The sequence below is a fragment of the Lepeophtheirus salmonis genome, chromosome 7 (genome assembly GCF_016086655.4).
Source record: "Lepeophtheirus salmonis chromosome 7, UVic_Lsal_1.4, whole genome shotgun sequence".
Taxonomy (NCBI): Eukaryota; Metazoa; Arthropoda; class Copepoda; order Siphonostomatoida; family Caligidae; genus Lepeophtheirus; species Lepeophtheirus salmonis.
In genome coordinates, this window is record NC_052137.2 from 60673 (window position 1) to 78610 (window position 17938).

The following is a 17938-nucleotide window of genomic DNA, read 5'->3' on the forward strand; positions in this document are numbered from 1 at the left end:
TGTGCCTCAAAAACCTGTCTTTCTTAATATGAAACTGTATACATTAATATGTCGCGAGAACATCTGTAGAAAAATTACAATCAACTTATTGATCCCAGACCAAAATAAATGTATTTAAAGTTTTTTTTAAATTTGTTGACTGGAAAAATATTTTTGGATATTTATTAAGCTATCAAGGTTTATTGATTCGCATGATGTAGGCTGGATGGGACTGTAGCCTCCCCCTCCCCCAAATAAAATTTTTTTGCTTTTTACTATAAAATTTATATTTCGATTTTTTTTTTTAATTTAATATAAATTTTCAACTAATTTTTCAAAAAAATTTAACTTTTCAATTTTTTTTCCAAAAAAATTAATTTTAGTTGAATAGCTATAAATTTTGAAATTATTCCCCAAAAAATATTGAATTTTTTTACAAAAATTAAATTTTAAAATGAAATTTTTTTTTTTTCCAAAAAGTTTATTTTTACAGAAAAGCTGTGGATTTTTGATTTGATTTCCAAAAAATATAGCATTTGAAATTTTTTGTCAACGTCTGTGGATTTTTAAAAAAAATTTTTTTCTACAAAATTTAATATTTGAAATTTAAATTGTGAAATTTTCCTAACCTCTGCCGAGCTCTAGTGTATAGGATGAATTAAAATGGTCAGAATAAGATTATTTTTTCATTATCCTACATTTATAGTCCCTAATCGATCAAAAACAAATTAAATTGTACAAGTTTAGACATTTCAAAGGGATTTTTAGTACATATTATTTTGATCATATTCACGTGTCTCTGTTTGCCATTTGGCATCAAATAGTATTCAATGCAGGTATTGAGTATTTTTTTATTCTTTAAGCCATTTGATGAAATTTCTTGAATTTATTACAAATTTGTCAATTTTATATAGTAAAAATATTAACTTTGAGCTACAAAGATGGCACCTTCAATTATGATGTAAGTTATGACGTCAGTGAAACAATCCATTCCATATTTTGAGAACAATTGTGTACAATGACTCTTGACTTTAATCAAAAGTGGATTGGAATGGCTACATATGCAGCTGCTTTACCCAACTTTTCCCATATGATTAAACTGCCTATGTACGTCGTTTGACAATTAATTAAATCAGTTAAAGTGTGAGGTATATAACTTGGTAAATCTTAGTTTTGGGTTTCGATCTGGAAATCCTAAACCGGTTATATTTTTGTTGGCCCGAATGAATTCGAAAAAAACTCGGTCTGGGCCGGTTTCATATAAAAATTCGGTCTAGATTTGTCCAAAGGAAAAGTTCGGGCAGGTTTGGTCCAAAAAAAATCGGTCTAGACCGATTTTACAGATAAATTGCTCATAACATAACATCATATGTTTTTCATGTACAATGGCGTTATACGTAATTTAAACAGATATAGGTCGGATTAATCTTAATTCCGCAATCCCTTATTTGTATACAGTATTTGTTCTAGAACTTATCGTGTACTTGAGAGATTTAAAAAAAGAAAAATGAATCACAATTGATCTAGAAAAAAACAATTGGTCTCTCATAATATATATGAGGCCGAAAAAAATGTGTCCATAAATTGCGACCGAATCAAAATTGGTCTACAAAGAGAGAGCGAATAAAATCGGTCCACGGTCTGAGACTGCGTTCTGGACCGAAAAATCGGTCAAATCGGTCAAGAAAAAATTACTTAAGACCGAACCGAAAAAACAAATAGGTGCTGGACCGAGTCTCAACTCTAGTGACTCTCATTATCTTCTTTTTTGAAATAATAGTTACAACTTAAAGATAATTTATTGCTTAAAATTTTAATTTATTTAATTCGTATTTGATAATTAATTTTTTTTTAGATCAATTTTCCCTCTTTAAGGATGAATATGTAAAAAAAATATTAGCCGTCTAAAAACTTGTATTTTTCTACAGATTATCATATGCATTCATACTAAAAGTACAACTAAAACATACTGGTTATAAGTTATAACCAGACTATGGTAAAATATTGGTGAGTCTACTATATAAACTGTTGAATTACGCTAATGACCATGATTTAAATAAGTTAAACAATTTTTTTTTTTTTTTTTTTTTTTTTTGTCTTTATTCCAAATTTATAAATTCGAAGAAGTTGCATTGTTATAAAATATAAATAAACATTATAGTTTTTAATTTATTCCTTCGGACAAAAGACATCATAATAAAAATCCTTTAAAGTTCCAATGAAAACGACGATAAACGTTACAAAAATAAGTAAGAAAAACAGAAAACAACCAACGCGGCGTGCGTTACTTTGCTAACACAATAATACCCTATGTATTTTGTTGTCAGCTGTCGATCCCCTCTTTTCCCTTGATACGTCATGTCTATTTCATAATTTATTCATTTTCATATTGACACAAAGTAATAGGTTATTCTATTTTTATGCTCCGTTTCCAAAAGAACAGGAATACAATTTCTTGTTAATCCCTCGTCGTTTATATAATATAATATATATTGGCCATTTTATTATTTATGTGAATAAATTTTGGCTATTTCTTCCTAGAAATAATATAATAATTACTCTTTTATTACCCTGCAATATTATAATACAATTAATAGTGTGTAATTTATTTTAAAAATGGTGAAGAAATAATATGACAGTGATAGTCTGCGAGTATACAAGATATAAATATCGGTTGGTACTTCTGACTTATTTGGCTAACTATCAGATAATTTCGGCCCTTTTTCCTGTTTCTTTTTGGAGGAAAGGTTGCGTGTAAAATAAAGATAACGACGTGCCGACTAACAAAATCAAAATCTATGACCTATTTTTGAACCTCTTGTATCTTCTTACAATCTTGCCAATGGTGTTTAAAAGGATTACAGAGTCCGTATCAAGGAAAAATATGATATTGCCTGTCCATGACCAATCAGTGTTGCCAAGTTTGGGAATCTTCATATTGAGCCCTCCATACTGGATGGGGCAGGAAATTAAAATTGGTATTACGTCTTTGTTATATATTTCTTCTTCATTAGTTAATTAGTGAGCAATTAGCGGGTTTGCAACTAACAAAACATAATTTTTGTAACCTTACTTTTGTCTTATCTATTGGGGGCAGTTCCAAATAATTAAATTGATTGTGCGAACTTTTCATTCGTGCCTTTCATATCTAAAATAATAAAAGTTATTAAAGTCCTAATTGATGGGCAATCAGCGAATGCATGAATGATATAACTGTATATTTTCCAACAGTCCTTGCAAGGAGAGTCGAAATAAATAAGTCCATTGTCGATTTGGAGCTGAGCCGTGAATTGTCTACCGTCTACAATTCGATTCGTTGAGCTTAAGCTTAAGCAAATCCAACTTTTTTAGATGTTTATTCACAATTTTATCGATCTCTTCTGGAGTAGTGACACAAAAATCAATTTTCAAGTGCAGAGGCAAAGGAAAAAAATCCTTATTTGCAGACATTATTAAGGGAATTTGAATTTTCCAGACCGAAATGGACTATTCTCATTGATATCGTGAATAGTAATTATGTTCCGTCTTAATGCTAAAAGTTCTAGTCAGTTCTCTTTAAAAAAAAAATCACAATTTTCACGAAAAATATCTACAGTAGAGTCAGAGTGGAATCGAGGATTGGCCTTCCATAAAATTATTTGGTAAGGACCCCAGGAGGGAGACAAGGCTGAAACATATAAATTAGTATTGTCAGACCCTAACATCAACCATCCGTAAACTGGGCTAGAAGATATAGCCAAGCGCAACTCAGTATTCGAATTTGTTGTCAGATCTATAAAAATCTTTTGATAAAAGTGTCAATCCTTCTCTCATTTGAGATTTAGGCATTTTTACTGCTTCTATGTACCTTTGATGAAACAACTATCCTAGCCACTTTTCTTCTTCCTTCATTGCAACTTCTGCTAATCTGGGTAGAGAAGTAGCCTCATAAAATACCAACGGAGTAACCAGATCATTGTAAACATCGATTCCTTTTTGCAGATTGAAGGATCTCCAACCTCTAATTTTCGATTGAATTTTTTGATTCAGGGTCAACCAATTGGAGTCCGCCTCACATCTTTTCCCATACTATACGTAGAACTTCAATTTGGTTTTTAATAGAGAAGCCTATAATTTTTTCTGTTATCTGTGGACGCCATGCGCGTAAAAGAAGAATCCACGTTTTTCCTCTATTTATTTTCCGTCCTCATTTCTCTCCGAATTTCGTAAAGAAGTTCATGACTATTTCAATCCTTTTCACTTATTGTTTTTCAGAATTTGCTTCAAGTATAATGGTAACTTCTTTTCAAATAAATAAATTCGCTTTCATTTTCACCTAGCCTCACAAAAGATGTTCCATTATAAAGCATTGCACGAATGGGCTTAAATATTTTTTTGGTAAAAAACTTCTCACTGCTTTAAGAGTAAAAGAATGTAATAAGGAGTCAAAGGCCTTACTAAAATCTATTGCAATTATTGCTCCTTTTTTGTACGGATTCGATTCCAGTCTGAATATTTCGAGAAATATTGAAGATATTCTTCGTCTTCAAGAAACCTTTTTTCTCTGCACCAATTTTCCTATTTAAAATACGTTCTATTTTAGAAGCTATGATACCTGACAGGATCCTATATGTTTCATTGATGAAGTGATCGGTCTGCATTGATTTTATATCTGTTCCATCTCGTCTTTTGGGGATCAAAACAATTCTACCCTCGGTGACACATTTCAGGAGACGCCCAATTTTTTCCATTAAGTGTCCCAAGTCTCTCAAGAAAAGGGTTACTTCCCCATGCAACTAGTTAAGATTTTCCCTCCATGGCCATCCGGACTAGCAGCTTTGTCATCTTTAAAGTTTTTAAAAATTTATTGGGATATCGTTTCAGAAGTAAAAATTGACAGCTTGTATTTCTTGTACTTTGGAAAGTTTGGTCTGATTCCACCAACAAATGTTTGAAAGCTTTTTTGGAAAAGGTTGACTATGCGACTTTAACTGTTGCAAGCGTTTAATCGGGTCATTTTCGGTTTCACGCCTATTTTTTTTTCCTCCATAGCTATCTCTAAAAAAACATGGTATACATTGATGAGGTCTGATGTAAAGTCTTGAAGAAATAAAGAACCGGAGTTGATAATTTCTTCAAGGGTGCGACGTAAAAGTTGAGCCTTTTCTCCCTTTGTATTAATAAACTTTTTTGTTGATTAACGAATAATATAATTTAGTCAATTAACACTCGTCACTCGAGATATCTACGTTTAGATCTCTTAAAGTGATAACAGGTAGCAGCTCTTTTTTACATTCATTAATTATTGCTTGAAAGAATGGGAAGCATCTCTGATTTGGGCCGTAAGCATGAACAAAATTTAGACTAAAATTTGGGAGCCGAATCAAGATCTTATACCAATCGCTCATTCTGGAGAATTCTTCGGTACATGTTGCACTAGGGACGAATTTTTATGTTATTTTTGGAAAATAAATTACTAAAATAATTTTTAAATTACAAGTTTCAATAATTCTTTAAAAAATATAATATTTTAGTCTGACGAGTTTTTCTAGTGAGCAAAAGTGTTAGGGTGAGTAAAGAGTATTCAGCCGAGTAACGAGTAAAGCTCGTAATTACTTTTGTGGGTTTTTTTTCAGAAACTCGAAATTTTCATGCGGCAAAATTCAGCTAGCAGCACATCACTCTAAATATTATTTACATTAAATAAAGGAAGATGACTTATTCTATCAATTGTAATTCTCAAAATTTATAGTAAAAATGTATTTTTTTAACTATTATTTGAAATAAATTTATATATTGTAATTTATAAATATATTTATATATTCTTACTTTCTTAATACTCATTACGGGAAACTTCCAAGAAAGATTCTATTATACTGCATCACTTTTATACCATGAAATAGTGCATAATAATTTTGCTCATCGACCTGAAATTCAATGCGACAACTGTAGTGGGAGATTTGTTTCAATAATATTTTTATTTGTCATATAATTTTTTCTGCTTTTCAAAGATCAGAAGAAGAATTTTATTATTATCGATCTTTTAGCATACAATGTAATACTGGGAAAAGTATATACAATCTAGGTTCATTTTATAGTAGAGAGTTATTTCCAATTTTTTTGCCGATCGTAGCTTTGGAATGATTTCTAAATCTTTGAAAAAATCAGTAAAGTACAAATTGCATGGATTACTTAATTGAATTAGTAAAATGTACGTCTCCAAAATATTCTTCAAAACAAGATGGAGTTAAATGGTTCAGTTGGAAAAAAAATATATCTGACGAATGACGAATTCATTACTGATGAAGGCAGAATTTGTGTTCATCATTTTAATCCTTAGTGTTTGATAATTTATTAAATTTAAACCTTACTTTTGGCATTATAATTTTTCAAACATCGCTTAAGAAATATAAATTAACCCAACTTCTTTGATAATGATCTCCCTTTTTTTAATTTAAAAAAATGCACACTTTACAAGAATAAGTAAAAAACGAACCAACCAACACGGCGTTACCTCGCTAACACAAAGATACCCTTTGGATTTTGTTCTCAGCTGTCGATTCCCTCCTCTCACTTGATACGTCATGGATATTTCATTATATATTCTTTTTGATTAATAATCAAAGTAATGATTTATTCTATACCATCGAACAGAAATACAATTTTTTGTTGATCCCTCCTCGTTTATATAATATATATATTGCCCATTTTATTATTCATATGATGAAATTTTGGCTATCATACAGTTATACAAATTAATAGCTACGCTTTCAATTGAATTATACTAAGCAATACTATAACAATCTAAAGAATGAAATACAATGTAGATTTAAATGTTAAAAAATATATCTATTTATCCAAATATTGGCATACACAACAAGTGAAGACGAGGATGAAGACGTTACCCAGGCTGACACTCAAGGAACTAAAAGAAGAGTTCATAGTAATGGAACGTGATCGTAACTGTTGGGATATCTCATCCAGCACAATTTTAAATGGCTGGAGCCTGCAGGGGCCATCGTTGGGCCTCGTGGATCGACGAGCTCAACTACTACGCTTCCTTGATGGGGAGTATGTCTAACGAACGGAAGGTGTCACTTCTTTTACATTGTGCTAGCCCGGATGTTCAGCAGTGGAAGAAGACCCTGGTTGAGGAAGAAAAACAGAATGAAGAATGCTATACGGCCTTGGTAAGGGTCGTAACTGATGCCTTTTCTCCTGTGGAGTAAATACTGGGGTAACAATTCAGCCTTAGTGAATAGAAACAAAACAAGTTTGAACCTTCGGATGACTTAATTACGCGGGTAAAGAAACGATCGCAGTTTTGTATATTTAATTGTAGCAATTGTAATGTGTCTTATGAGGACAAAATTATCCTTAGCACACTATTAAAAACACATCGTTCAATAAACTCCGGCATGTCACGTTCGAAAAATGCCTCAGGAAGCTGGATGAGGTACTGCGGCTGGGTTAATCAATGAAGAATGCAATTTTAACAACCGTCGAGACGGAATCAAAAACCCAGGATTTGATATTGTTATCGAAATACCATGGAGTAAAGGGAATTTGGATGAATAATCCAACCCCATAACCGTAATAAAAGAGAACCAAATCTTTGTAAGTTCTACAGTTCGGTACATCCTTTCGAACGAGGTATTTGTCCGGCAAAGTATGTTCAAAATGTGGTAAGAATAACCATTTCTGGAGCTGTTGTAAGGTGCCCATACACCTACAGTTCCCACAATATTCAACCTTTCAAACGAACATCATATGGAGGATAGAGCGTATGGTTGGTTACTCTTATGCGGGGAAAAAATCAAATTTTTACTTGACTTAGGGGCTAACACTAACCTTATCCCAGGTCATATGGTTCTGGGTGCCTCTTTTCTCATATATAATTCTTATGTAGAGGTTTTTGGAGGTGGGAAAGTACCCACAATAGGTTGAGCGGGGCTCACTGTTTCACTGAATGAGGATAAAGAATTTAAACTAAATTTTATATATTCTAATATTGGCCAACCTATCATAGGATTTCGTTCTTGTTTAGATTTAGATCTCGTAAGACTGAACAATTCGGTTCCACTGTGCCTGCTGTCAAAGGGAAAGCATAGCAAAATCGATGTTCTCAACCGTGAATTTTCTGGGATCTTCAAAGAAACTCCGGGTCAAACTGTAAATCACAGCAAAGCCACAGTTTATGCTTGAGAAGACGCACGCCCTCAACATATTCGTACACGCCAAGTACTCTTTGTGATGTTGTTAACGATGAAATTAAGGCTATGGTTCGGCGTGGTACTCTGGAGAAGGTACATACTTCAGAATCGGACTCACCCATCGTAACTGGAATGAAACCCGATAATAAGGTACTACGCATTTGTGCTGATTTTACACCGACTGTCTCACCTATCATTAATAAGCAACTGCATACGTTACCATATCCAGATGAATTATTCCCTGGGTTGTCTGGAGCTCGTTATTTCTCCTAACTTAACTTCACAATATTTTATAAAAAGTATAAATTAGATTAAACTTCTAAAAAATTTTAGTAATTAATACCATTTTCGGCTTATTTAAATATTACGTGTCTCTTCTCTTGCTACGTAGGCTAATATATATATTTCTGGCCTAGGCTGCACTAAGTGTTGCCAGGTGTAATTTGACTTTTCCTTTGGTAAGTCTGATATTTTTGTAGCATAATCGTACTCAGAATGTTGTGACGTACGGCCATCACTTGTGTTATTTACAGTTACTTGAAAAAATCAATTTGGCAAAAAAAATTCAATTAAGTCATGAACATTGTCCTAGATCATTTTTCACAATTTCGACTTGCATTATCACGACAAGAGTGCATTGATGAACTTAAATCTTTGTATGGCGCTAAAGCAATATCCTATAGCACTGTGAAAAACTTGTTTAATGAATTCAATCGTTGCCGACGCTCACCCAAAGTCGAATTCCGTGAAGGTCGTACAAAAACGGTCATTGTGCCATAAAACATTGATGCCGTGCGTGAAGTAATAATGCAAGATTATCATGTGGCATACAGTAAGATAGAATCATGCTGGACCACTTCTTTCACTATCATACATTGGATATTGCATGTACACCTGGCCGTAAAAAAAGGTTTGTTCTCGTCGGATCCCGCACAATTTAACAATCGCTCAAAAGAAGGCTCGTGTATATTGTTGCAAAGAAATATTGAAAAAGGTTTATAAGGTCGTCACAGGTGGATCTATGCGTATGAGCCTGAAAAATAACAATCGACCATGTGGGTCTTCGAAGACAAGCCAAATCAAATGAAAGTTGTTCATAGAAGAAGCACTTCAAAGTAAATGGTCGCATGTTTCTTCGACAAAACTGGTCATGTGGCGGCTGTTCCACTTGACTATCGTAAGACGGTCAATTTTGAGTGGTACATCACAATTTTTTTGCCGGAAGTCTTCGGAGAAATTCGAAAAACGAACAAGAGAAGACGAATCATTGTTTACCATTACAATGCGATCTCTCACACATCGGCTCAAACCATCGTGTTTCTTAAAAGGCCCCAATTGTCGAATTGATTGGTCATCCGCCGTACAGCCCTTACATGGCAACTAATGACTTCTTTTTATTCCCGCACATCAAGAAAAAAATGCATCGTCAACGATTTTCGTCGCCAGCAGATGCTGTTGAAGCGTTTAAAAACCATGTTTTGGAGGAGTCTCAATTGGAGTGAAAAAAAGAGCTTTGACAATTGGTTTGAGTCCATGCAAAATTGTATAAATCATGCTCGAGAATACTTTGAAAAACAATAAAACCCTTTTCGATGATAAATATTCGCATGGAGGTATGGTACCTTAACTTGGGGAATATAAATCCTAAATGGCTCCGAGCCATTATCATCTCCAACATTGGATCAACTGTGTTAAAATTGGATATGGCACCCAAGAGTTGAAACTCCATATAAATCAACTCCGACCTCGACGATCTCGTTGATTGGGGATGTAGCATAAAAATGTAAAGCTGATGTCATATTTTATGTATTCCCTTTTAATGTACAATATTTTATTATTTTTGAATACAGTTCTGTTTTAACCCTTTATCAGAGAATTACTTTCTTTCCTCCCGTCCTCTTCTTCTGGTTCCTTCCTCTCTCAAGTTCCTCATGGTATATTAATTATATATATTTATCCAGAAATTGTCATACACAACATTTAAAAGTATTTTCCTTCGATTCTTTCCATCTGCCTTTGGTCCTAACTCTTTGAGAACATATCTGAAGAGTTATCGTATTTTCGCTTCATAAAGAACAATGGCCCCGATTTTTCCAGTTGTAAGTTAAATTGTATCTGGATTGAAAAAGAAACATAAAACTCATATTGCTTATCCAAAATATTTGTTCTACGACACCCATCCCTCATTCTGATGAAACTCCGGTACAAATATATGACTTTCCTCTAGAAAATAAAGTCGACTTTGAAGAAAAAAATGATCCAGACTTTGAAATTACTACAGTCTTAGATATTTCTGGAACCTGATGATGACCTATGTAAAAACTGTGATTATTTTTGGATTCTGCATAATAATTACATTCTTAGCTCAATTTCATTGCTAAAATTTTGTGTTCCCTAGTGTATTAGTTCTACAACTAATAATAGGAATCATTTTGAAACTTCTACTCGTTCGACAACAATCACAATAAAGAAATATCACTTGCATGTCCAAAATAAAACCGAATGAATCAATAAGATAAAAAAATAAAGCGACGGAGAACTCATAAATAGGGAATGTAAATTTTGAAGAATATCATTGATTTTTTCCCCCTATCAGTACTAAAATAATCGAATTATTTTATTAATACATTTTAACTATTGTTTCCAGAAAAACATCTTATAATTAGCTACTATTGTAAACATTAAATAATTGATTGATTTGTGTAAAGATCATAGATCTTTGCAAGAGTAATATTCCAATATGGTGACAAGCAATTTGACTGTTAAAAAAAGGACTCCCAACTCAATATGCTTGGGAATTGCAATGCTGTTCGGATATTCCAACAGAAGTTATGAGGTCTGTTATATATTTTGTAAAACACATAATCACTTGAAAGTTCCAAATAACTGTATGATTTGTAATTAATTTATTTGTGTGGCAATTCTAGTCTTTACCTAGATTAATATTCCAATAAGGTGGCACGCAATTTAGATATTTAGAAGACTCCCGACTCAAATTGCAATGATATTCAGATATTTGAATAGAAATCTACAGAAGTTAAGAGGTCTCTTATATATTTTTTTAAAACATATATTAACTTAACAGTTTCAAATAACTATTTATATGTAATAGCAGAATAGAATATACATTGCAGACCAAAATATCGAGAAAAGAGAACCCCATTATCTTTACAATTCTATAATCATTATCCACTTTTTATCTAATGACAGTAGTGACTCAGTAGTAATTAAGAAACCATGTGTGATCTTGAAGTATACAGGTTATATAATTATCCGAGTATAAATGGAATGGGTATAAAAGTGGTTGAGACGGGTTATTTTGTGTTATATACTCCAAGGACACTGAAGTACTCTTATTAAAGAAAACTATTTCATTAATAAGAGTAATGATTGGGTCTTTAATCGAATATTATATCGTTTTATAGAACTCCTTAGTTCTTATATGTGTAGAGATATACGATGATTCCATAGAAGATCTGGAGGAATTTGTGTATTGGGACAATGATTAACGAGATCAAAAGTCACTATCACGGCCCTTGATACATAGAGCCACCTACACAATGAACGGTCCTTCTATTAAAGGAGATAAGATCCACAGAGTGAGGCACTTGTTCAAGGGGTATCGCTATAAGAGTAGAGATTCCTTAAATAGACTATGATATTGAAGAGAGTATCAGAAGGTGTGTGAATTGGATATTCCTATATGTATGCGGATCCATATATCCGATTTCTCCGTAGGAGAGATCCATCGAACTGACCATAAATTAAATTTTTTCCCACGCAGTTCCAACTCCTATCTTCTCTCACCTCCCCGCTTGAGCTGAGTAATGAAATTCAATGAGTCATTGACAATAACATACCTACACGCGTCCAATTGTTTTGTGAATCAAAAAGAAATTGTAAGTTATATAAGCACAGATCAGCTTGAAAAGCATTATTGATATAACTTTTATTTAAAGTTACCTTTCAATATATGACATTTTTTAAATTTGGCTTAAATAGATAAGTAAACCGTGTAATCATCTGTCATTATTTCCATACTCATACGGGTCACTATAAAAAAAGTTCGATGACCTCTGACATATACAATATAACTTATTAAAAATTCAATTACACATATTTCTATAAAATATATAAATTATATGTAGTATTTTATAGAACAAATCATAACTTATGACACTTGTTGTTGAGGAGATTTTGTTGCTTCATCTAATAACTTTGGGACCTTCAAAAACGACGCTATCACCTTTATGTGTTCTGTACTTGTGTAAGTAGAGACTTTGTCTTGTTTTGTATTTTTTCTCGCAGATGGAGCAAATAAAACCCTTTGTAACTATGTGTCTGGCCTCAACATGATTATGCAAAAGATGTCGCGTTTGAGCCTTATAGTTACATTTTTTGCATTGATATCCCTTTCCCGTTTTTTGCTTGGAGTAGTACTGAATAATCTCTGTATTTAAGGCTTCATCATAGTCTGGAATTTAAAAAATAACAAATATTAATTCAATTGAAACATTATTCAATTACTATTAAACGGAGGTACTTGTACTCAACTTGAGTGAGTCCATATTTTAAAATTACAATAGTCTATGAATTACATCTCATTTTCCGAGGACTTGAAGTATTATATTTATAAGGACTTTTTCCACCTCTGTTTGTTAATAAAAGAAATACAAACCTTGGTTTTGTTCTAATGAAATACATTCTGAAGCATCATTATTCGTTTCCATTTGTTCAGATCCATAACATTCTTCATTTTCTGAATTAGTCAAAGATTTAGAGAGGGAATTGTTTAAATCATCCCTTACAATGGAAATATCATGGGAATCATTATTCCTTTCCATTTGTTCTGATGCATTTTGCGTAAATTCTAAAGTATTGCTCTCATCCACAATATTACATTCTTCTTTTTCTATATTAGGTAAAGATTTGGTGAGGGAATCGTTTATATCATCCCTTACGATGGAAAGATCCTGAGAATCATGAGGTGGATATGGAGTGAGATCAGTTGAAACAGTGGAGGAGGTAGAGGGCTGAGATTCACATCTTTTTAGGGGAGTAGAATAATTTGAGAGACCCTTGATTTGAAACTCTTGAGCAATGGAAATGAAATCATCGAGTTCCTCTTTATCCACACTCACTTCCCCGTAATACATAAAGGAAAGGAGTAGCTCCAGATAATAAAAGTTGATCCCTCTCAAATAAATCAGGGGATATGTCTGGACGGGTGCAGATCCAATGATGGAACGAAATACAGGAGAACATGCACATAGAATGACCTTGTGAGCCTTGATGATCTTTGATCCAGAGATGATCGTCACATCAAAAAGTTCCTCATTTTGACGGAGATCCGAAAAACCTTGCTTGAAATTCGATTCATACTCGTTCCATCGCAAACAAAGGCGTTCAAGAGATCCCATTTTGTTTGATATAGCATTCAATATTGAATATTATTAATAGTCAATTACAAAAGTCAAAATATGTACACTTTTTAACAATTGATACTGTGTAGGTTATAAAAAAAAAAAATAACTTAATCACAGACTTTAATTAGTTTCCAACGATGTATATTGAGTAAATAATTTTGTTTACACCAAAATGACATATATTTGGTGGATAAGCTCTGACTTTTTCTAGGCCGAAAATTGAATTTTTTCTCAGCCTTACTAAATAAATGACGTCACTGGTTCTTTTGTTTATATAGGTAGATGCTCCAGCGTATTCTTCGTCTGTCAAAGTTTATTTTACTATTTATATTCAAGTGCAACCTTCTATTAAATTAAAAGATTATAATTAAAATTATAAATTAATAAATATATTATTTTATTTAACATAAATATATCAAACACAGTGGGTAATAAAAATTTTAAATTATATTTAAAAATATATATGATACTTCCCCATAATATGACATCACACTTTCGATTGATTGTTTTTTTATATAGATGACGTCATGACGTCTCTTTTATACTTCATACTTAGTTTATTCGTGAATTACAAGCTAGAATTAAGATATTGTCTTCATATATCTTGGCTAGAAGGAGATAAAATATAGTAATTCATGGTTTATCAATTATCAGTCATACTCGTTGTGATTAGGAAACAAATTTTCACCATTCCAATAATGGCCATATCGTAGTGGTTGGAATACAAGCTCTTTTTAGAGAACCGACTCTTTCGGCTCCCAAACGGCTCTTCAGATTTTCTTGTACGTCATGGAGAAAAAAAAATATTATAAAGAGGCAATAAATCCATTACTTCAGGGGAGCCGGCTCATAATGCCTTCACCTTCGCGAACGATACATCACTACTATGTCGGTTGATATAATTTTTTGAAATTATGCCACTTGATAGACAAGAGTCTAAAGTTTACCGAATCCTACCCGTAGTTGACTATAGATGTCCGAAAGTTGAAGGAAAACAATCTTTTTAGAACACAAATCTAAAATAGTCCATTTTAAATGTATTAGACCTATTTAAAATCACTTTTTTCTTACACAGAGTTGTAGATGACAAAACAATTTATTCGTAGAAATAGACAAAGGTATGTCTGGTAGCACACTAGCTGAATATGTTAATAAGAATCAAAGTATGGCAAGTCCTATAATGTTTATGTCAGCAAAAAGAATTTTATAAAAATTTAACTGTTTATTGACAAAAGTATAAAGTTATTTGGATCATAAATGTAATTTACCGGAGACGTCTGAAAGTTGAAGAAAATTATCCTTTTTAAAAGGTCAATTTTGAATGTATTATAGCAATTGAAACTATTTTATTTATTTTTCACAAAGTTGTAGATAACACACAATTGTATTTGTATCATTGTATGAAAATATTTTCCTATGTCTTGTAGACTACTAAACTTGTGATTTAAAAAAAATTGCAAGTCCAATAGTATATGTCAGCTGAAAGAATTCAATAAAATTTTCTAGTTGAGAGAAAAAAGCCTAAAGTATTCTGGGTCATACCCGTACTTTACCGGAGATATTCGAAAATTGACAAAAAATTAAATTTAAAAAATCTTATATTGAAGTCAATTTTGAATATGTTCGAGCTATAGAAACAAAAAATAATTTACACAAAGTTGTAGCTCCGTTCATACTACTACTAATAATAATTATTAAATTTAGAAGAGTAATTTACAATACAGGAAATGTATAGGTATAATTTAATTTGTGAATTTTTTTCTCAAAAAAATTAATTTTTGTGAATAGCTGAGGATTTTTGAATTTTTTTCCCTAAAAAAAAAATCCTAAAACCAAGCCATCCCCTCCCAAAATAATCCTGCGGACGCCCCTGCTAGTGTTGACTCAAATTTTTCTATGAAATATTGGGCTTTATATAATTCTCATTTTTCTTGATTTCTGTTCAATGTTGTTTTCTGTAACCCACGACATATTTTTTAATAGACTTTCTACATGTTTGTAGTTATTGGCATATGAAAAGACAAAAATAATGCTATTTTTTTTCGAATAATAAAAACAAATACATTAATGAGAAATTGTACTTAGATAAGTTCGTGTGTATGTATAAATGACATAAAAGTCAATAAAGGTTAATATCAGCTCATACTTATATTATTTTATACAGTATAAATATCGTGGAAAATTTTAAGCTTTCGTTCAGTTAAATATTGAATTCAATTATATTTAAATATCTTCTACATTCAAAAACATATCTTACCATTAAAAAGTTATAAATAGGTCAAGTTTAAATTTAATGAAAAAATACGTAGTTACCTTGATTGTATCACGCAGTCTTTCGTACTAAAAAAAGCGAAAAAATGCCCATAATCAGATGGTAGTTACCCAATGATAGACCAATTCCTCCAACTATACAATTATAGTTCAATAATTATTGTGTATAAGTGTTCACAGCTTAACAAAAGCAAATTATAATTCAACCAACCACGATATTGCCTGGTTCTGATACTAAAGCGTGTTTCACAACCTTCCCCACAGGAAATAAGTGCGAATCTTGCACTGATAATATGAAAAACCTGAGCCACATTCTCTAGTATAGTATCAGATGTCCACTCTTTAAAGAAATAAGAATATGAAAAGACGATAAAGAATTCAAGGAAATTGTTGTCAAAGGTTTAACACTCGATACTGATCCAAAGATTTGGAGATCCTTCCAAATATAAACTCTTCGGGATAGATTAATATAATACCCTAAACATAACCTTATTAACTCTTTACTTCTTAAAAGCCAACTATTAATTTTATCTCAATTTTTTTTATAATACATTATTAATACCAATCCAAACGGCTTGGTTATGGAATATCAATGTCACAGTAATGGTTCAGTTGTAGATAAAAGAATATATAGCTCTTCCTTGAATAATGAGTAGAAGAATTACTTATGGCATCATTGATTAAATAATATACATCTTCTTCTATCAATCATGAACGTTATCATTCCCGCCTTTATTATTCAATATTAATATAATAATATTAGATGGGGATAGTCGATAGAGAACTGAATAAAATGCCTAAAATAACGTCGCCTTCTGTCTGGATTTCTGAAAATGGAGGCCTAGGAATTTGGAAAATACTTACCGGATGAGAAACAGATGGTTTGTCGGATTTGTCGATATAAATGTGCCTTTAGTCCCCTGTCTAGAATTACACGCCACTCATTATCCTCATCTCATAACAAGATTTTTGAATATGGATATTCATCTATAAAATCAATTTGACGATGAATACATCAAGTCAGACTTTAACTTTGATCTAACAACGATGCTTATTGCATGTAATATAACCTTATCCATTGCTAATCATCTACGTTCAAAAAATTTATGGAGAAATACAAGGGTAAACATATCCCTTCCCGAGGAACCATCATTAAATTAATGCACTAATAATTTAATCAAAAAGAGGATGTTGGTACTGATGACATATATAGAAATACATATAAAAATGTTTTGAGTCATCCACACCAAATGATGATCAAGTTATCAGTAAAAAGTATTTACGAATATCGAAATGGAACTCTGAATTTTGTACTATCTCACAGTAAGTATTCAATTTTTTTTTAAATCTAACCATAAAATATGATTCTATTTTAGCTAAACATATCAAGAATTATGATACACAACTCAGTAAAGGGCAAAAACAACTGCTTAAATGGTCACAACACGGGGGTAGTAGCTTTGGATGGTTTGCAACTAGTTTGTCTGAGACTACTTACTTCGCTTTAAGACTTGGGTATGATAATTAGGTTTTCCAATATTACATAGTCAATAAATATTACTTTTTATCACTAAAGGCTTAGCTATGGTTGATGGGCTCCAAGAAATGGTGTTCAGAAAACTCATAAAAGGCAAAAACAACTGTTTAAATGGTCACAACAACGAGGGTAGTTACATTGGGTGTTGCATTATAATTAACAATTGTGTATATCCATCATGATAATAGTATGTTGTTATATAAGCATACCTAAATAACGGGGGGAAATCTTTTTGATCCTCTTAATAGGGAGTAATATCGCCGGACATTACTACATAATTAGCTTTTGCTCTAAATCTTTACGATTAATTTATTTATAAAAAAAATTTTTATTAGTATATTTATTGTCTAATTTTATGATTTTGACATTTACTTTATTATTAATAATTAGTTAGATCTCATCGGTAGAGATATATCTATCCTGTGCACAATTGTATATAGCAACTTCCACACGAAGAAGAGGGGTGATTATCTTTTGATTAAACTCCACGTCTCGCTTGTGTATTGCAACCTAAAGTTATGACATATTTAACT

General features: G+C 32.0%; 1 protein-coding gene and 2 long non-coding RNA genes across 3 annotated transcripts; 1 reads left to right on the forward strand and 2 right to left on the reverse strand.

Annotated features, from left to right (window-relative positions):
* Positions 1 to 7941: 7941 nt before the first annotated feature.
* Positions 7942 to 9774, reverse strand: LOC139905933 (uncharacterized). The gene is made up of 2 exons (XR_011781090.1): positions 8515 to 9774; positions 7942 to 8449 (listed from the first exon to the last, which is right to left on the reverse strand). It is a non-coding gene; the product is annotated as an uncharacterized lncRNA (long non-coding RNA).
* Positions 9775 to 9971: 197 nt separating this feature from the next.
* Positions 9972 to 16517, reverse strand: LOC121121748 (uncharacterized). Its single transcript, XM_040716726.2, has 3 exons — positions 14258 to 16517; positions 12850 to 14205; positions 9972 to 12645 (listed from the first exon to the last, which is right to left on the reverse strand). Exons 2-3 carry the CDS (start codon positions 13589 to 13591, stop codon positions 12377 to 12379), a joined length of 1011 nt encoding a protein of 336 aa, XP_040572660.1. The 5' UTR covers positions 13592 to 14205; positions 14258 to 16517; the 3' UTR covers positions 9972 to 12376.
* A 536-nt stretch (positions 16518 to 17053) lies between these two features.
* Positions 17054 to 17714, forward strand: LOC139905967 (uncharacterized). The gene is made up of 3 exons (XR_011781138.1): positions 17054 to 17191; positions 17245 to 17383; positions 17445 to 17714. It is a non-coding gene; the product is annotated as an uncharacterized lncRNA (long non-coding RNA).
* The last annotated feature ends 224 nt before the right edge of the window (positions 17715 to 17938 follow it).